This window comes from Gobio gobio (assembly GCF_949357685.1).
Source record: "Gobio gobio genome assembly, chromosome: 2".
NCBI lineage: Eukaryota > Metazoa > Chordata > Actinopteri > Cypriniformes > Gobionidae > Gobio > Gobio gobio.
Genome location: NC_137098.1, coordinates 54,373,237 through 54,395,045, shown reverse-complemented (window position 1 = coordinate 54,395,045; position 21,809 = coordinate 54,373,237). Strand labels below are relative to the sequence as shown.

Sequence of the window (21,809 nt, the reverse complement as noted above, 5' to 3'; positions counted from 1 at the left end):
GCCGTTGCCTAGCAATCATTGAGAATACCTGAACAACCACCTTCTTAGCAATCAATTGGAACGCATTTGCAGGTTTCATCTCAATGTTGAAAGTAATCTAATTTATCTAAATTCACCCTATTCCTATACTTTACCATGAAACTAAAATGGTCATAAGTCCATGGTTTTCTAAAGTCAGTAAGATTTTTTTTTAATATATATATATATATATATATATATATATATATATATACTTTTATTTATCAAGGATGCACTGAATTGATCAAAGGTGACAGTAGAAACTTTTATAATGTTACAAATGATTTATATTTCAAATAAATTCTTTCCATTCATTTAAGAATCCTGGGCAATTGTATCGCGATTTCCACAAAAATGTTAAGCAGCACAACTGTTTCCAACACTGATAGTAAGAAATGTTTCTTGAGCAGCAAATCGGAAAGCACACTTTTGATGGACAAAATAAATACGATTTCACACAAAAAGTGCTTAAAATGTCTAGTGTGTTTTAACAAGAACTGAGTATGTCAGAAAAGTAAATGAATAATCAAAAATATTTATAGAATATGTAACCATTTCAACTTGCTTTTAATTATTCAGTTTGGGTGAAAGTATGGTGTATTATAAAAAAAACTAAAGTAAACAGACAAAAAATATCATATAATAACTTTATTTTAGTTTTAAAAAAATTTAGTTTGATCGGTGCTGTTTTCTTTGTTGTTTACCATTTATATGCAAATGTTGTACACACCCCATGTTAACAAACTTTCAAGACTATCAAGTTTATAAATCCCCAACTTCTAAAAACAGGTTTGTTTTTCTAAAGAAATTCTAATTTGTATGAAGCTTTGGAGTCGCTGCTGTGACGCTGTACAAACGCTTCCAGTGTAAATACTCTCGTTTCTACTGTATTTTAATTAAATAAATGCAGTGTGCGTGAGCATAAGAGACTTCTGTAAAAAACATTTTAAAAAACTCTTTTGAATTGTGTTTAATATCAAGGAAATATTGTTTGTCGTTTATTTTAGATGCCTTTTTGCTACACATTTTGCCAATATGTTGAATATAATGCATTTCTTAGAGTATTATTTATTTTTGATTATTTCTAAGAAATGCTTTACTGTCCGGTAAGAGATGTACAGTAATTGTTAATTATGTATACGTGTCAAATATGTGTCTCTGCCAATACACAGAAGTGTGTGTGTTTATGTGTGTGTGTCATGGACACAAAGAACCGTGGTTCTACTCCTAGAACCTTTAAAGGACATCAGCCATCTTGGTTGGGTTTACTGGTTTTCAAGGACTTGAAGGCGTACAGCTTGCTCCTGTGAGGCCTTGAGAAGGATCTCGGCTCTTAGGAAAGTTACATGTGTCAATCAAGAAAGGTGAACTAATGTCTTTGGTAAATAACAGGAGTATAAAAGACTGATGACTTGATTGACCCTTAGGATTCTGATACATCAGTACCCCAACGCCTAGAAGCCCAGAGCTGACTACACCTTTGTTTGAAAGCATGATTATTGTATTATATACTTTAGTTTAGTTTTATTTTCCTTTACATTTTTGTTTATTATAAGAAAAGTAACCAATTAAAGTGGTTAATGAATTGATTACAAAAAAACTGCCAACCGAGTGTTTTAGGACTTTAAGCAAGAACATACAACAGAGAAGTCAAGTATTTTAAAATGCTTCTACTTTAGGCCAGACAGGTTGAAGGTGTTAAGATCAAAATACACACCACAAAACAATGGTAATGTATTTTATGATACTTTTTTTAAATAAAATAAAAAAATCAGCTAGATTTCATTTATGGTTATAGTCTGTGATTTAAACAAGAGAAGCAGAAAACAATAATTATACGGTGTGTTTGTTTCTTAAAAGGCTTTGTTCACAGTAAGGTGATTACAGATGACATTACAGCATGTGGTCAGTTATTGCGCAGTGATGCTCGTCTGTAAATGCTGTTACAGGTCTCTAATGAGGTCACGAGTGATTGATGATGTGACTGTAATGGCTCCTAACCAGCCATCAGTTAACAAACACACATCTGATCCTCTGCTTCTGCCTCCATGTCCATCACATTAGTCCTGTTCAATCACGGAATCGGTTTGTTATTGAGCGCAATGGTCTCGGAGATGAGAAACGTGCGTATAATGTATTTCAATATTTCTCTGTGTTACCGTAAAACACATGGTCTACCCTCAGAACATGCTCCGTATGTTTAGTGTACATTACATACTGTTTTAAAAAAATAGTATTTTAAACATTATCATATGATTTCATTGCCTTGGTTGTTTACCGGTAATTCAACAAGTGACATAAAAGTGTTTTTTTACCTTTACATTTAGTTATTTACCTTTTACATTTATTCATTTAGCAGACACTAAAGCAACTTAGAAAGTTTTACACAAAAATGGAGTAAAAATGCAAAAAAAAAATGGGACCCACTTTATACTAGGTGGCCTTAACTACTACGTACTAACATTTTAATTAATCATTTGATACAATGCACTTATTGTGTACATACATGTTTTTACATAGTACTTACATTTTAAAAATTACCTGCATGTAATTACGTCTGTAATTAATTTCTGTAGTTACATTTGTAATTACACAGTTGACACTTCCCTTACACCTAACCCTACCCTTAAACTTACCCATACCACCACACCTGTCCCTAACTCTATACCCATATCCCACCTCAATATCAGCAAAGGTGTTTTGCAATACAATTTGAACACAGTAAGTACATTGTACTTATTTTTTGATGCAAGTACATAGTACTTAAGGCCACCTAATATAAAGTGGGGCCAATTTTTTTTTTTGTGCATTTTTATTCCAATTTTGTGTTAACTTTTTAAACTAAGTTCATCAAATTACTTAATAAAAGATATTAAAAATAATGTATCTTGTAATTAATTCGTCATGCAGAGAATGGAAGTTTAAGATTTATTTATTTTAATTTTTTTATTATATTTTTTGCATATTTTTATTTAGCTGCTCAATGGAATTTCAGAAATTATCTGTACAATATCGGTCTGTAAAGCTGTTTTGAAACGGTGTACATTGCATAAATAACTATATAAATAACTGACTTGAAGTTGAGTGCATTGCATTGTCGAATATATAGTCTTCTGCTTGGGTTTGTGCTGTTCGGTACTGCATCTTCTGGGAATATATTCAGCATACTATTTGAATACGGAAAAAATGGTAGTAGAAATTGTATTGTACTTACTTGTAACCCCTCATTCAGAGAGACAGAGATCAGTGGGGTAAAAGGGATGAGTTTGTCTGTAGGCCACAGTGAGCCAGTAACAGAATATTGAAGTGTATACTAGCATTTAAGCTAATGTGACTTTTGCAATAGCTGTTTAATTTCGAATTAAATCACATTTTGTAAGTGAAAGACTATGTTTGGAATGGCATACTAGCGTACTACTCTTACTAATCCACTACATTTGTCAAAATATGCATCCAGGGCTTGAAAACTATCCCATAGTTCAGTGTGCTCTGCTCTCCTTGATTTTCCACTCCAGTGTGACGAATGAATCATGTTAGTATTCCATTCTCTGACCATCGTATTTTAAACGCAACATTCAACAATATTAATTATTACATTTATGTAGCAGTTAAACAAATCTAAAATATTATTCAAATATGCTCGAACAGTTACACCACAGTTTGCCTGTAATTTTATTTTTAGTTAAACACGCTATTGTACCTTTCCAAAGGTTGGGGTGTGAATTAAATGAATAAAGCAAGTTGATCAAAAGTGACTGTAAAAACATTTATAATGTTACAACAAAATATTTCTCTTTCAAATAAATGCTGTTCTTTTGAACATTTTGTTCATCTAAGAATCCTGGAAAAAACGTATCACTGTTTCCACAAAAATATGAAGCAGCACAACTGTTTTCAAGATTGATAATAATTAGAAATGTTTCTTTAGCAGCAAGTCAGCATATTAGAATGATATGATTTTTTTTCAGTACTGGGACAAAAAAAGCATGCAGAATTTTTTCTTTGTACTGTCAGGTATAAAAAAAAGTGGACTGTCATGTCAGATATTTACTAATCCGCTTTGGTTAAGAATGAATTGATAATATGCTTTTTGAGCCAAAATCATGACAATGTCATACCTGAAAAATGGAATAAACCCAAATGGTCATCTTTTCTAAACCCTTTTGGAGTACAGTTGTGTACCACAATTGTGGTATGTTTTAAAAAGAAGAGACTTGGAGCTAAATGTATAATATTGGTTAATATTTAAGGAAAAAACTGTTACAGATGCTGAAGTATTTGTGAAATGTCTGTTTTTAAACATTTAACTGAATTGTATTGTTTTTGTGTGTGTGTAGTTGGAGCTACTGTGTTTGGCGGCTCAGAACGGGGATGTGGACGCTGTTCGGTTTTTGCTGCAGGACGCACGGGTTGTGGTTCCACAGGAGCCCAGCGAAGTAAACCCTGCCATCTTAGCGGCACATCACGGACATCAGGTGTTGGTCCGAGAGCTGCTGGACTCCATTCCACGTGAGCAGAAACCAAAATCAACTTCTTTAAAATCAGCATGAAATCAAATGTCATGAATTTGTCAATGCTTATTTTTTATGGAATATTGGAGTATTTATTATAAAAGATTTTTTGCAAATGTCAAAAAAAGCTAATTATTTGGTCATTTTCTTTGTATTTCGTATATCCAAATCTATTAACTTTTTTTTTCTTTAGGTCCGTGTGTCCGTAAAGATCTACTGAACTGGATGTTGGCTACGGCGTGCCAGCAGGGTCATGCAGAGGTGGTGAAGCTGCTGGTTTATACATACAATGCAGATGCCGAGGACTGCGCAGTTAATTCAGGGGAGTTTGCCATCATCACCGGTTTGCCCCTGTATGCCGCTGCGCAGGCAGGTACTGTAACTGTAGGCTTTTGCTCATCGTATACTTCACATTATTAGTGCAACAGTGCCTGCCCACTTTTTCAGCTGCACTAGTTCCGGAACGTTGTTATAGCGCTATAAGCCATGAACCAAGCCAACCAGCTACGAGGTGAATTATAACATTACAAACTTTGATTTGAAGCAAAAAAAAATATTGAACAAAGGTACAAGATTTAGTGAAGGAAAGAACTACAATCCCATGAAGCATTGCAAGCAACATAATCAAATAAAAAATTATAGCGATATATATAAAACTACTAATTTACTCAAAATTGTTGATTAAATATAGTATATAAAAACTATATTTTACGTGTATTGCAAAATACGCACATATATACAAATATTTAAGTGCATCTTGGGAGTGGGCAGAGCTAAAGAGCTCTTTTAGTGCATTTTTTTTGTGGCAACTCTCTGGTGGAATTTTCTTGTTGTTTTTCACTGCGAACTCCACTGTTAAACACAATTTTTTAAAAAATAAGTTGAAATTATGCAGGCTGACAGCTTCAACAGAAGAAAATTCCATTGATTTACAGCCTTTATTTACAGGTTTTTTTTCTATCTCTCTATCTCTCTCTCTCTATCTATCTCTCTAATCTAATTATACTTTATCATCATGAACTGCACACTGAGAAAGCAGGGGAATTTGACAGAGTGTTCAGGTTTCCCGCTTTGATCCAGCACACACGCATATGCACTTCCTCCGCTGCACACACACTTCCTCTTTCAGCACAGAGGTGTGGAGAAATGAAGCAAAAGTTCTTCCTGGTCTAACTGAAGTTTGTTTTCTCCACTCAGGAAATAAGGAGATTGCATGTTTTCTGCTAGCGAATGGAGCCGGTTTCTCCTCGTACACCCTGATGGATCATGCAGACTTCAGCAGGCAGCTGCTCAGACAGCGCCTCCTGCAGGACAAAGACGCACTTGCGGATGGGAGACCGCTGCAGGTGAGACTGATTCACACTCTTGGCCTGAATTATTTTAAGTTCAACGCTGGACTCGTGAACAATGCTGCAGTTTAATTTTACAGAAGTTTTACACTCAGTACTAGTTCCTCTTTATAAATATATTCCTTTTTGCGCATACACACAGGACGAGACTTGATGCCTGTGCATAAACGCTACCAAAATAACAACCAACATTTTAATATGGAGAAATGTATATATTTTAGGAGCTGGTTTGCGGTTCCTGTGGTGTAAATAATTGATTTTTAAAACTGAACGAAATAAATGAAACTAGATTCTCAATTAATTCAAGCTTATACACAAAGTCTAGCCGCTGGACACTTCACATTCTCCTAGAAAGTTCCTACTTATGGAATTAAATAGTGTTTGGCCGTTTCATATTTACAAATATTTTTAGCATTAGAATTATATTATTCACATTTGTTAATTTGATCTTTTTTTATTCTTGTGTTGTATTAACTGCTTTATTTTGTTGGCTAAATTTAATATTCATGAGCAAACGTTTGAACTTTTATATAATAAAAAATAAATAAAAATTATTTTTAGGTACTAAAATATGTTTCTGAATTTTCCATCCATTTTCCAACTTACTCTTATTAATTTGCAACTAATGTCAACTTACTCCGGGAGCATCAAAAACTGCTAGTAGATATTAAGTAGACTCTCTACTAATACTCTTAGTACTTTCACAAGGATTCTTTAATCATCACTTCTTTAACTCAGTTTCAGGAAAATCCCACAAAGTTTCACTTTCCTCATCCACAGGCTGTGCATGTTGATTGGACAGGACTGAAGCTACCCTGGTTGGATCTGGACTGGTTCATGGACGTATCGTCTCGAATCACAGTTCTGGATCTGTCTCATAACTGTCTGTGCTCGCTGCCGTCTGTGGTGCCCTGGGGTCTGATACACCTGCGCTCGCTCAATCTCTCCCACAATCAGCTCAGAGAGCTTCCCACCCCACCGTCATCACAGGAGATCATCTGCAGCAGGTCCGTAAGGCTTCCACACATCTTTCAAAATCGCACTGAGAATCCAGGAATATCAACACATTTTAGATCTGGACAAGTCACTGTAGTCAGTTTTTAGTTGTCCTCATGCCTGAAATATACTAGATAATATGACTTTTCTGAGTGCACTCTTTATAATACGACTAAAAAAAACAACTTATCTTGTAATCATAAATTTGGAAAAGTTGTCGAAATTCATCACATCCTATTAAGTATCATTCTCAGATGTTTCTCCTAAAAGTTCATATTAGTGTTGTTTTAGTATTATTTATATAATATTTGTAATGTTTTGATTTGGCTTTTATTTTTATTTCTTCAGTTTTCAGATTTTATTTTTTGGGTTTTAATGATTTTGATATGTGTTTTTGCCATTTTTATTATTTTGTATATATATATATATATATTTATAGGCTATAGTCTAACCAAAAATTATTCAGACACCAGATAATTTTTTTTAATAGTGGCTGCCGGACACTAATTCATTTAAGTAAATGAGGATCACAAAATAAAGTAAACTGTGACATTATTATACCCAAAAATTCTTCATACAGTGGACTTCCAGTAAAATTGATGATAAATTTGGGACCAAAATTAGGCCCCGTCCACACGGAGACGCGTTTAGCTGTATACGTAAAAATGTTGTACCGTATCAGAGTTTCGTCCACACGGATCCGGTGTTTTGGGAGCATGAAACCGGGTCCCAGAGTGGATAAATCTGAAAACGACACCCTTGCGTTTTCGTGTGTACAGCCAATCCGTATATTTTGTGAAATGTTGATGTCATCACACCACGTCCCGCACAGGAAAGACTAGAAGGGAAACAACTACGGGCACTGGGCATGCGCACATCAATATTGCGTTATTTAATTACTGTATTTGCATTATTGTAAAGGTAGGTTTTGGGTTGGGGTAGGTGTATGCGTTAATAAAACACATCTGGTAAGTAGCAAATTTATTTGTTATTTTATTGTGAGATTTTGTCTCACTTCCTACCATTACTGTACTCCTTCTAGCCACAACTCTTCTTCTCCGTTATTAGTGTATTTATGTAGCAGAATTATAGCGCCACATACTGGTCTGGCATGTATACTACATCGTTTTGAGTCGGTTTCAGTGCTCTAGTGTGTACGCAGATATTTATTGAAACGAGGGGGGAAAAAGATTGGATAGGGAAAGCTCTGCTGGAGAAGCTGGTGCTAGAGTGGGACCACAAAACATTTCTTCAGTTGACGTGAATGTATTCAGCGGGTCTATTTTATCATGTTAAATCCAAATGTTTTGCCCCAAATTCAGCACAGGAAATGTGAAAAATGTCAGGGCCATTACCGATGGTGAACAGTGTCATCGTCTTGCTCTCTCACTAATAACTCCTCTTTTGCCTGTGTTTTCTGTAGATTATCTTGTGTGAATTTCTGTGAGAATGAGTTGGAGTGTCTCCCTGTTGGTCTGCTTCACCTCTGCCAGTTGCAATTGATTTCTGCAGCCAAGAACAAACTCACCAGCCTCTTTAACATCCCTAACGGTACAAACACACTCCCTATCAGATCTTTGCATAAGCTGTATTGACAACATGTTCTTTAGGTTAGCATCAACTACTCAGTCGCACACTCTATTTATCTATCTCTCATCCACAGCAGTTTCAGCAGTTTGATTTATTAATTTTTTTTCTTTTTTCTTTATTTATTAGACATGGACATAACAATTACATTGGACGAACTATATGCATTTTTGCTTTTATTTGTTTTCTTTTATCTATTTTCTACATTTCTTTATTATGCATGCTGCTTTTTTAATTTATGTCTAATATATGTATCTAAATGTGTGCACAAATGAGTTGTTTATTAGTTTTTAATAAATTTAATTATATATATATATATATATATATATATATATATATATATATATATATATATATATATATATATATATATATATATATATATATATATATATATATATATATATATATATAAAATACTTTTTATTTTTTATGAATACATACATAATTACATTTTATTTAAAAAAAGTTATATTATGAACTTAAAGTTATAAATAAATAAATAAAGTTATATAATTTAATTAATGTATTGAATACATGATATACAGCAAGTATAAAAATTACTTTGAATGGTTGTTTAGCGTTACATGGTTTTAAAGTGGTTATCATCACAGATCTGTATTAGTATGACAGCACTAACAGCTGTTTTTCTGCTGCAGGCACAAACTGGATCGGCCTGCGTAAGCTGAAGGAGCTGGATTTGTCTGATAACAGCCTGACGGATCTTCCCTCCTCCATACTGCATTGTCTGAAGGCCCTCAGCTGTCTCAATGTCAGCAGAAATAAACTCACCAGCTTCCCGGATCCATGGGCCTGTCCTCTGGTGTGTCACCGCTGCAAACACAATCTTTCATTTGATCACACACGTTTAGTGCAGTCTGCATGGCTTGAGAATCAAAAATTTTAGCAACACATTTTTTAATTATTTTTTTATTTGATCATTTTGTGGTTTTATTTATTTTTATTTGAATTATTTTTCTTATTTTATTTTATTTTATTGTTTTTGTTTTGTTCCATATTTTATTTTTAAATAATTGTGTTGATTTATTTATTTTTGACCCTGGACCACAAAACCAGTCATAAGGGTACATTTTAGAAATTTTCCTGAATAAATAAGCTTTCCATTGTATGGTTTGTTAGGATAGGACAATATTTGGCAGAGATACAACTATTTGAAAATCTGGAATCTGAGGGTGGAAAAAAATCTAAATATTGAGAAAATCACCTTTTAAAGTTGTCCAAATGAAGTCCTTTGCGATGCATATTACTACTGCTAATAAATTTTTTATAAATTTATGTTAGGAAATTTACAAAATATCTTCATGGAACATGATCTTTACTTAATATCCTAATGATTTTTGGCATTAAAAAAAAATCTATAATTGAGTTCTATACAATGTATTGTTGGCTATTGCCAGAAATATATCCGTGTGGCTTATGACTGGTTTTGTGGTTCAGGGTCATAATTGTTTTTGTGTCATTTATTGTTGTTGTTTTTTTTTTTTTTTTTTTTTTTTTTTTTTTTTTCGAGGACCAAAATATTGCAAATAAAATAATAAATATGGAATGGAAAAGGGGCATTATAGTTTTATAATTAACTTGCAGTAATTAACAGTTACAATCACAGAAAACTCTTTATTGCATGAATGTTACAATGTTGCATTTTGGGTTAAATGAATGCCATAGTTATAGTTATTTAGTAGGGGTGTAACGATTAGTTTTAACAACGATTCGATTCGTATCACGATTTGAGGTTGTCGATACGATTCAAGGACGATATTGGTTCATTTAGAACGATACGATCCGAAACGATTCAGTGACTTGAAATCGATTCAGTAACTATTTAGCCAAAAATTGTGTGACTGAAATAAATATCTGGAGACTGCTCAATGCAGGTGAAGTTTCCTAGATTCCTGTTGTTTCTTGTAAGGGAATCAGGTATCAATTAATTATGGATATAAACAAACAAGTAAACAACAATTAATGGCAAATGCATTCAAATTTTATTTGAATAAAGTGCAACCAACAGTTTAGGTTGAATTAAAAGGAAGTTAACCTTTTCTGCTCTCATTTTCAATTTTCAATACATTTTCAATAAAAGCACAGTAAGTGCAACCAACATTTCAACAGTAGGTTAACCCGCTACTTCTGCTTTTGTTTTCCAACATAAAAATATTACAATATTAGTATAAAAAATAAAGTGCAACTAACTACTCTTCAGGTTTAATTAATAGTAGGTTTACCTGCTATTTTGCTGTTGTTTTACAACATTAAAATAATACAAATACAATATTAATCTCTTCAATGACTCTACAGATTTCTTTTTCAAAAATATCACCATGATCTGACCGCAGAACACTTCTCTGTGCGTTCACTATGTCGCCAGCAGTACAAAAACTCGCTCTGCAGGCACACTGGTGTCAGGAATTCACAGGTAACATTTAGCAAGGGTTGAAAGTACAGGTAAAACGTTACTAACTTAGCTCTTTCTCCTGGTGGCTTGATAATTTCTCGCACGTTGGCTTCTCTGTCATCCGCCATGCTATGTTTTGTTTTGTTAGCGCTGCTGCTGGTGCGTGTGTTGCGATGATGTCACAGATAGGCAGACTTAATCGAGTAACGTTTAACGGCTTTATCATTAAAAGTGCTAAGAAAAAATATCCATATAAAGTCTGACGTGCTTAAATCCAATGCGTTATTTCCCATGATCGATACAATCGATTGATTACCTTTTAAAACGATGTTAGATCGATATATGTCGTCCGGAAGGCCATCTTGCCGAGCACAGATCGATGTAGTTAGATCATAGGAAAATAAATCGATACATCGATGTAGTAGATTAATCGTTACACCCCTATTATTTAGATATTTAGTACTCCTATAAATACCATGGTAAATTATGTAAGAATATGATCATAATCAGGATCAAAATCATAATTTTACCCCACAGAAAATTTGCAAAGCTTCAAACAACCAGATCGAGGTTCTTCCTGACACCATCTCCATCTTCTGGAAGACTCATCTGAGGGAGGTGGACATCTCTGAGAACATCCTGAAGGAGCTGCCCTCTTACATTTTTGAGCTGGAGGTAAGGAGCAATCCCAGCGGCATGGTTACAACTCAATTACTGTGAACCAGGCCACCATGCTAGGGTGAATATAACAAAAATATGTCCACAGTAAAATCACAAAAAATTTAATGATAAATATTTTGACTAAAGAACATTTTTAACCATTCATTTTCAGATTTTTCTTAATGCCCATTGTTCGCAGTGATCTTAATCTCTATTGTTTTAACTAATTTGATTACTGTAATAAGACTAAGTTGTTGTTTTTTATACAGCACCCAGTCTACTAGTTTCTTTTGTCTTATTTCTACCTCATGGTGGCGCTGTTCTCACAGTAAAGGTAATTTGTAGCACATCTGAATGATTGTGGGTTTTCCTTCTGTATCTCCTTCATGGTGATAGATACCAGTGAATCAGTTGAAAGGCGCAGGGATAATAATAACAGTTTTTTCACACTAGTAAGCTTGAAAGACACCAAGTGTGTCATGAAGTGTTTACAAACATATGGCAGAACAGCTCAGATGGGGATTTTATAGTTGTTGAGTTTTCATTAACTTCACAGTCAGTTTCACAAGCTAACTGGCAAGATGTCAACACAAAGCCAATGACAGAGCAAGAAATAGAGATTGTGAACTAGAGAGCTTAAGAAAAAATATAAGGAAAAAGGGAACAGGAGTGTCTTGATTTAAAATTCAATTTAATGCTCCAACAGTTTGACTTTAAAATCTCTGCTCTTTTAAAAACCAGATATTTATGCAGTCTCGGAGCCAAGACGATGATATCACAGGGAAGTACAAGTCAAAACTGACAATGTATTAGGAGGATATCACACTTAAACAAAAACTGTGTTGCGATACATATAACATGTCTAGGACAAGGAGAACTTCACTTTTATTATTGCTCAGCTTGAGGAGGTGTGCTGTTACTCTTTTCTCTTGATGGATAAAAAATGGGCAAAAAAAATTAGACTTGCATAGAGACTTGAGTGTGGGCTCTTTTGACTTGGACCACAGACCACCCAGAATGCCCTAGCAACTTCATAGCAATGCTTTGGCAACCTCACACAACCCTCTAGCATCGTGGTGGCAAGCTTTGCTTTGGACAGCACCATTCATATTTTCCTTTTTTTATTTTATATATTTTGTTTATTTTTTATTTTATGATTTAATTATTTTTTATTAGATTTTTATTTGACTTTATTTAGTTAGTTTTTAATTTATTTTAATCTTATTTAGTTTTATTATTATTTTGTTGTATTTCATTTCATTTTATTTTATTCTTATTTTGATGTTGTCTTGATTGTGTTTTTATTTAATTTTTATTTCTATTATTTTATTATTTCGTTGATGTTTTTATTTTCTACATTTTCTTTATTTTTCATTTATTTATTGGTTTGTTTTTTATTTTAGTATTATTTAATTATTAATTATTTTATAATGTTGTAGTATTTCTTTATTTTCTATTTTCTTATTCTTATTTTATTTTGTTCTTTTTTATTTATTTAATTATTATTATAATTTTTCTAATAAGCCCACACTTGCAAAATTACATTATCACTAAAGTACCAGGCCAGCGATGATGCATCATGTTTATACTTCCATGTGTGTGCGTCACAAAGATCACTGTGTGTGTTTTAGGCCATTGTCTCTCTGAAGTTGTGTGGGAACCAAATCTCCACTCTGCCCACTCCCAACAAATGGAAATGCTCTTGTCTCCGAACACTAGACCTGTCCAGAAACCAACTGGGGAAGTAGGTCAAATTCACGCACACACATATATGTATATACACACACAGAAAGGCTCCAAAACCTAGTGAGCCTACATGGGCTGCATCCTTAGGCACATTATGCTCTCTATGATAACCTGTTTTGGAAAATGCTACGGCTGTGAAACTGTAAAATAATAAAAATAGGTAACATATAGGTAAAATAGGGTTGCTATACCTGTTCTTTATTGAATAAGTTATATTAATAATTAATGTTCTTTCGTGCTCATTATGCATTATGGGATTGCATTCTTTACAAAGGATATATGTGATGCTGCCTTATAATTTAGCCTTATAATTTTCTAGAACAAAATGCTCTTCTAGCCCTTCTAGATCACTAATACATCTTCACAGTCATTGTGGTTGCATATAGACATTTGAATGAAGTATTGTGAATATCTGAAATCGAGTGCGCTCTGAATATTATTTTAGGACGGGAGAACCGACCAAAACCAGGAAACTGGCCTTCTTCACTACGTGGCACAGACGGGACCCAGAGCCAGGTACAGTACATTCAAACACTGTGGTTGCGTTGCCATGGCATGTTACAGTTTCACCTCTGTAATTATGGCATTACCAGCCCTGAAGGGAGTTTACCAAACTTACCACAGAGAAACTGCCCTGGCAGTAGAACTAGAGTAATATCACCATGGTAATAATGTTTTGTTGAGACTGTGACAAGTGTGTGGATTGTTTTAGTAATGGCATCAGAATCTAAAATAAAACCCTTTCAATTTGATCCAAAATAATTTTTTCTATCAAAAGTTGGAAGCTGGATATTTTAAATTCATTATAAGGGTGGGCGGTATGACCAAAATCTTATACATTCTTTATAAAATCTTATATCACAATATAGTTGCTTACAATACCATTTTAACCTTTTTTTTTAAAGAAAGGGTGGGTTAAATTGATCAAAAATGAAGGAAAACATATTTATAATTTTCTATTTTTCTATTTAAAATAAATGCTGTTTTTTTTTTTACTTTCTATTCATCAAAACCTAAAAAAACATGTATAACCGGTTCCACAGACATATTAAGCAGCACAACTGTTTTCCACAATTATAATAATCAGAATGCAGCAAATCAGCATATTAGAATGATTTCTGAAGGATCATGTTGAGAACAGTTATTTGAAATTGTAATAATATTTCACAATATTACTGTTTTTAATGTATTTTTGATTCAATAAATGCAACCTTGGTGAGCATAGAGAACAGTAGTGTGTGTATATGTAATCGGGTGCTATGTCTAATCATGTCTGTATTAATGATAATGCATTCAGTTAAATGAAAGCTACTTCATCTCATTTCATTATTTTATCCTTTTTTGTTGGTAATGCAAACCAAAAGATATTTTGTATTTTTGCGAGAAAATAATGCAAAGCAGTCCTAATGGTTGTGCGAATATGGACAAGTTTCTACCGTCTCATGGTAGGCCTACATACCAGTCTTACCGCCCAGACCTATTAGTCAGTAATATTAGATATTAGCTTTAGAGTTACTACCGCAGGCATCAGTGATCAGCCATTTGTCTCCAGGGATTTTAATTCTACATTATGCATTATGTGGTTTCGGGAAAGTGCTCATCTTCTGTGGCTCTCTTTTTTGGCAGCATGTCCCATTCAGTTTCCTGTGATCTTGCGGGATTCTCTGGAAGTTCTTTTCCTGAATGACAACCAGCTGGAGTGTGTGCCGCCGTCAGTATGTGCCCTCAAGAACCTCTCGGAACTCTATCTTTCCAAGTGAGTCACAGGAAAATCATGGGAAATGTATGTGCAGTAGTGTAGATCTTCATTTCTTCCACTTTATTACACGACTCACTGAATACTATTGTGATTGGTCAATCTCAGCATTCAGGGGTCAAAATATTATTCCATAACGGTGCTAAACTGAATTATCGACCATTGTGCCAACCAGTGGTGTTCTAAAAATTGAATAAGCTAAAATAAAATATAAATATTAGATGAAAAAATGTAACAAAGTATTAAAATGTCTAAAACTGAAATAAAATTATAATACAAATGACAAAAGCACATTAAAAATTACTAAAACTTAAACTAAAAACTAAATAAAATAAATCTAATTCAAAATATTAATAAATACTACAATAGTAACCTGCAAGGGTACTGTTAAAAAGTTACCTGATAAATATTTTTAACTAGTAATCCCTCCGGCGCAAGGAAGATCCGCTTTGACGGACAACAAAGTGTTGATGGGAATATTTACATTTGACAATTAATAAAAATTGGCAAAATCTACCTAAATTTCCCTCCAGCACGAAAAAGATCTGTTTAGACCCGCTCTGGCGGATAACAAGTAAGTAGTAAAATTGCGAACCTGACTGCCCATTTTCTTCCGCTTCCTTTTTCATTTCCTATGAACATTTTAATTATTTTTGTGTATGAGATGTGCTATATAAATAAAATTGCCTTGCCTTGCCTATATAAATAATACTAAAATAACAGTGTTTAGCAGTCTTCTCACAATCTCGTCTCAAATAAATATTTTCATGTTCATTTATTAATTTATAATTTATAATGTAATTTATAAAAGACAATCCCAGAATGCATTGTGACAAGCTCAGTAAAATGTCAGATAGAAATAATTAATATAATATAAAGCATTCAAAATAAAATCATTTAATTTAAGAAACTTAAGAAAAAATAAACTTTTTTTTACCTATTATTTCTGCGTTTTGTTTATAAGGGCATTGTGGCGTAATCTTAGCGACATGTTATTGCCAAACTGCTGAAATCAGTTGCTATTGCTATCTGTGCAGAGTCTTACAAATCAGTCACTTCAGCTATAAAGCAAAGAATCTTACTAGTTTTTGGAATGGAGCCCAAGAAACACAGTTGGTGACTGGAGATTCAGGGTTTTCACAGTGTGGGTGAAAGTCAAGTGTTGCAAGTCAAACTAATGTGCAGTACCAAAAAGACGTATTCCTCTCTCCTTCCTGCTTTAGAAATTCACAGGATGTAATGATAGAAATTCACAGGATGTAATGATGTTTTGTTTAGACTTCCATAGCTTGATTTTAATCCTTCCTGTCTCTGTAGTAATCCAGGTATCCAGGAACTTCCTATTGAGCTCGGGCAGCTTTCCAACCTCTGGCAGCTGGACATCGAAGACTTGAACATCACCAACATCCCTGCAGACGTCAGGAAAGATGGTATGACACTTGCAACTTTTCAAGTCTTGCAAGTACAGCTCGTATCTATTTTAATGGGAAGCTTGTTGAAATGATCATTTTAGTAACACGTGTAGCAGTATTCAGAAATAAAATCACATCAATATTATAAATGTTGCTTCTTGAGGTCAGATCAGTATAAAAAAACTTTTTAAGGTGGTTCAGCAAATGCACCTTTTTATTGAATAGCAGGACTTTACACAACTGCTAAGCGGGGTTATTATTAACTAAATTAAAAGTATTAAAAAGATGTTAAGCCTAAAAGCCTTGGTATTTCAGAGATGCTCTGACCCCGATACCTTACCATAACAATTTGGCCCTTTTCAGAGACGCTCAACTCTTTATACATGCCCTTTTCTCCTGCATCCAACACCTTCATTATGAGAACAGATTGTTTGTTTACGGTCTAATCTACCCAGTTGTTAATTTGTGGCCTTGTTAGGAGATGATCAACAATATTCGCTTCACCTGTGACTGAACATAATGTTTTGACTCATCAGTGTAAATAAAACTATACTGTAACGGAGTTTGTTCGTGTGGGAAGAAGGCTGCTAAATGGATGCTATGAATGGATAAGGAAATAATGACTTTATTCATCTTCTGCACTTTGTTGAATGTTGCTGTGGTAGCGCAATATCTTGAATGCAATGAAAGTGCTTTTGATATAAGCGTCTGCTAGCTAGCGAGTGTAATGCTAATGCATCTCTGAAGCTAATTAGGTGAAGTGCCTTGTTCTGTATTAAAGAAATTAAATTGTTTTCATGTTGAGCATGACTTTTTTTTAAATTAGAAAACATGATATTAGAGTTCAGCCTCTGAAGACTGTATAATCTAGGATTTGTCTGATAAATGTTTCATTGGTGAATCCAGCTGTGAGTTGTTCATCCAGCTGTCGTTTCATCATAGAGCCATAGAGTTGAAGCGCTTGATGCAATATTTAGTGCGTTGTGCTGTCATAACAACAGGCTCAAGAGATTTGAGAGGAAATAGTGTCCCTAACAAACATTGCACACACAAATACATCAGCAGCTGAAAGCTGATTTTCTTAAAAATGAAAATCACACCATGGATGGAAGTGTGGGTCGGTGTGGTTCAGCTGGACATTGAAGATGCCCTGGAGCTTGACATGTCACTCATGTGGATGTGCGATAACTGTAATGTTGAGGGCGCACGATTGATTTCAATAGAGTTTGGCATTAGCATGCAAGTTCATGATGCAACACTATAATAAGGATTCAATTCATAGCACACAAATATTGCATAGAATATTCAATTTTCAATTGAATTGAATCTACTTTTAGGTTTTATAACCTTTAATCTTATGTTCGAATGATTAATATAATTAAAAATAAGTAATATAAAGTTCCATTGCTGTTATCACTATACTAACAGATACTTTTTTTTTTATAAAGTATAAAATGTTAAAATAACAAAGTGATGAGTAAATTAAGAAAGTGACAATAATCAAATAAAAAAGGAGTTAATAAATAATTCAAATGAAAAATAAGGTCCCATTAGCTAACAATGAGCATTACATGTTTTTTTACAGTATTTAGAAATGTGTTAGTTAATAAAATGCAACTGTTCTTTGTTAGTTCATGCCAGCACAGGTCCATTAAATAATAATATTAATAATGTACAACTTTTGATTTTAGCAGTGTATTAGTAAATGTCGAAATGAACATGAACTCAGATTAATAAATGCTTTAGAAGTATTTTTCATTGTTAGTCTTAACTAATGTGAACAAATGGAACCTTATTGTAATATTTTACCAATGAACCAAAAATAGTATGTCTTTTCAGAATTAAACCATTTAATTAAAGATGGGAAAACATTGAAAATGTCAGTATAAATAATAATGAAGATATGAAGTAATAATGTAGTGATGGAGTCACTGAGCTGAGGTAGATCTCTCTCTGTCCTCGTCATAGGTCCTTCTGCGGTTCTGGCGTTCCTGCGTGCGGAGCTGCGAGGAGCAGAGCCCTGCAGACTGCTGAAGCTGATGGTGGTCGGTCCTCCCCGGCAGGGTAAGAGCGCTCTGCTGGAGGGGCTGCAGACAGGCAAACCCTCGCCCTTCCTCAACACTGACTGCAGCATCCACACGTCCAGCTGGGATCTGGAGCGGCCCGTAGGAGTAGTGAAATCTGCTGTAAGGTCCTTCACTCCACACACACACACAAACTGGCACACTGTATGTGGTTTACAGGGATTCTCAACTAGAGCTGCATGATTCTGGATACATTTTGAAATTGTTAAGGTTATTTACTCTATCTAGTGTTCAGAATCAACAGTAACTCAATTAATTCAATAATTATTAAAGTTAATGGGTTTCTTAATATATGCATACATTTGCTGCCATAACAAACAGTACATTTGCTGAGGAAACTGAAACACAATGTGGAAATGAAGTAATCTTATGTTGATTTAATAACAATGTATGACTTCATCATTTGAGCTTCTACTGAATTCCCAGTCTATCTGATTGTTTTTCAGGGCGTGCCTTCAAATGTGTTTTTCCCACAATGCTTTGCTCATGGGGAAATTTACAGCTATGTTTGCTTTAACTCTGTAAACATGACAAGACAAAAATAAGGCAGGAAAAAAAAACTTTATAGCAAGTCTGGAAAAAAACAACAACCCCGAAACCATTAAAATGCCAACATTTTGACATCAGGGTTTGTGAATGAGTAGCAGCTCTGGACCTTTGACCCCCAGCTCTATTTGTTGCCTTACATGGTTTCTTAGCGGGAATTAACAATGTTTCCATTCTCATCAGGAGCCCTGAGTCAGAGCCAGAGAGTGTGTCACACACACACTGATGTCATATAGACATGTTCTTTTAAACGCACACAGAATGACCTCTTACACGTATATCATAGACAGAAGCAAATGTATACACAAGCACACTGATGTTATAAAGCCCCAGAGATGTTGCTCCACCTCGAGCAGCTGTTAACACTTACTCCACTGCTGACTCACGGCAAGAGTTTTTTGTTTTTCAATATTTGCTGTTTAAAAGAAACATTCTCCCATTTTTATATATATACAAAGAAAGTTTTGGTTTAAATGACAAAAAAGTATTCAAAATGTACTGTCATTTAACGACTTATATTCTGTAAAAGATTGGAAAATAATGTTCAAATACTAAAATACTAAATACTAAATAAACACAGGTTTCTGAATGAAAATGAGCGTAGAAAGATAATTAATAAGTAAGTAGGGTCCATTTTTATCTAAAATTGACTTCAAGTTGCTTCAGAAAAATAACCATTGTTTCACTCAGCAACTTTAAAATTGGTCCCAAAATGCCTTGATGAAAGTAAGAATATTGAGTGATGTTGTCAATGCGGTGTAATGCCTTTGTTTCTACTGTGGATACAGATTGACTTGGTTTCCTTCAACGTGTGGGACATTGGCGGCCCGGCCAGCATGTCGACGGTAAACCAGTGTTTCTTCACCGATAAGGCTTTGTATATGGTGATCTGGAATCTGGCTTTGGGAGAGGAAGCCGTGGCCAACCTGCAGTCCTGGCTGCTCAACATCGAGGTGAGGAAAGAATATATAACATAGACACTTTAAGGCTTCCATACTCGGTTCCATACCATAAATTTGAATAAAAAAAAAAAAAATGTTTTTGTTTATTTATAAGTTGTTATATTTTAATAAAAATGAACAGCATTGCAATATGTATGTGTATTTATTAAGGGAATAGTTTAAATAAAGTTCTTATTTTTTTACATTTATGGAATAGTTCATTAATATTCACAACTTAAAGCTTATTTAATGCTTTATATCTGCTCAAATCTAAATATAGCCTATACAGAGAGAAAAAAACTAAGACAAAATGCTATTCCTATATTTTCAAACATATTCAGAATGTGCATATTTGCTAAAAATTAGATAATGCAGGTGTGGGCACAAGCAAAAAAAATGTATATCCTCCTGACTAAAGGGGGAAATTACTGGCATTTTGTAGATGCTTAGAAAAATATCTGTATAACATACAAACACTGTCATTATCAATGAAAGCACATGCCATTGTGCTTATAATGTCATATTTTGTAATGTGTTGGTGTTCATGTGTGTGTCCTCCAGGCTCGCGCCCCTAACTCTGCTGTCATTGTCATTGGCACACATTTGGACCTCATAGACACTAAGTTTCGTATCGAGCGTGTCGCCACGCTGAGGGCGTATATCCTGGCACTTTGCAGAACCCCGTCGGGTGCACGGGCCAGTGGCTACCCCGACATTACATGGAAACACTTACAGTTAGTTTTATTATCATAACATGCTTTAGCTTCCTTAATGGAATTATTGTGTTGATTTTTGTTTAAATGTGTGGTTGTTTAACAGTGAGGTGTCGTGTAAGACACTAGAAGGCGTGGACGGACTCAAGAGGCTGTTGTTTCAGGTCGCTTGCTCTATGAAGGACATCAGCAACCCTGCTAGCTGTCACAAACTGGCGGGAAGACTGGTTAGTGTTAGTTAAGACTGTATGGGTGACATAAATCGCTGTAGTCTCTGACATCTATTCAGTAAGCTTGAAAAGCTGAAGTCAAACATACTGTTGCTCCACCTCAAGTCTTCTGTATTCTTTTTACATTTATGCAATTACTGGATATTTTTATCCAAAGCAGCTTAAAATGAGGAAAAATATAAGTAAATAAGTGTGAGCATATTGTATTACCTTAGTTTCTTTAAGGTGAAATTTCTCAGTGTGTTTGTCTCTTTTTGTTGTTATACAGATCCCCAAAAGTTACCTAACCTTGCAGGAGGCCATAAAGGCAGAACGTCTGAGGAGAGACGAAGCTGACGAGGTTCAGTACCTGACGGACACAGAACTGGAGCAGATCATCGAGCAGAGTCCTGCTAGTGATATCAAAGACTATGAGGATCTGCAGACAGGTAATGCATCATATTATTATGAAAATAAATATCTTTTCAATTTATTACAAGTGATTTATAATTTATTATATTTATTTTGTATATATATCTACAGACAGGTAGTGCATAACTTTTAATGTATAATAATATTTTTTTAATAATATATTTTTAAGATGCATATTTATATTTCTGTTCTTAACTTTGATATATATTTTAATCTGTATGAATTGGGTTTTTTAATTTAGTTTATTTGATTATTTATTAAATTAATTAATAATTGACCCAATTTTTTTAAATATACTAAGCAGCACACCTTTTTTTACTGCACATTATAATGTTTTAATTTCATTTGTAAATTTTAAAGCATTTAGAATTCTAGATCTTTAAATACGGTTTAAAAAAAAATTGCCCCTCATGTTAGTTTACCCATTTGACCGCTG

General features: G+C 34.1%; 1 protein-coding gene across 1 annotated transcript in view; it reads left to right on the top strand.

Annotated features, from left to right (window-relative positions):
* Positions 1–21,809, top strand: part of lrrk1 (leucine-rich repeat kinase 1) — a 90,938-nt gene that overhangs the window by 21,508 nt on the left and 47,621 nt on the right. The window contains exons 4-19 of the mRNA XM_079810454.1: positions 4,356–4,527; positions 4,723–4,902; positions 5,727–5,875; positions 6,659–6,885; positions 8,298–8,425; positions 9,121–9,284; positions 11,412–11,549; positions 13,166–13,278; positions 13,726–13,796; positions 14,907–15,036; positions 16,354–16,466; positions 18,417–18,634; positions 19,867–20,031; positions 20,581–20,753; positions 20,839–20,959; positions 21,231–21,390. Coding sequence (XP_079666580.1) covers positions 4,356–4,527; positions 4,723–4,902; positions 5,727–5,875; positions 6,659–6,885; positions 8,298–8,425; positions 9,121–9,284; positions 11,412–11,549; positions 13,166–13,278; positions 13,726–13,796; positions 14,907–15,036; positions 16,354–16,466; positions 18,417–18,634; positions 19,867–20,031; positions 20,581–20,753; positions 20,839–20,959; positions 21,231–21,390 — 2,422 coding nt within the window. The remainder of the gene's footprint in view (positions 1–4,355; positions 4,528–4,722; positions 4,903–5,726; positions 5,876–6,658; positions 6,886–8,297; positions 8,426–9,120; positions 9,285–11,411; positions 11,550–13,165; positions 13,279–13,725; positions 13,797–14,906; positions 15,037–16,353; positions 16,467–18,416; positions 18,635–19,866; positions 20,032–20,580; positions 20,754–20,838; positions 20,960–21,230; positions 21,391–21,809) is intronic.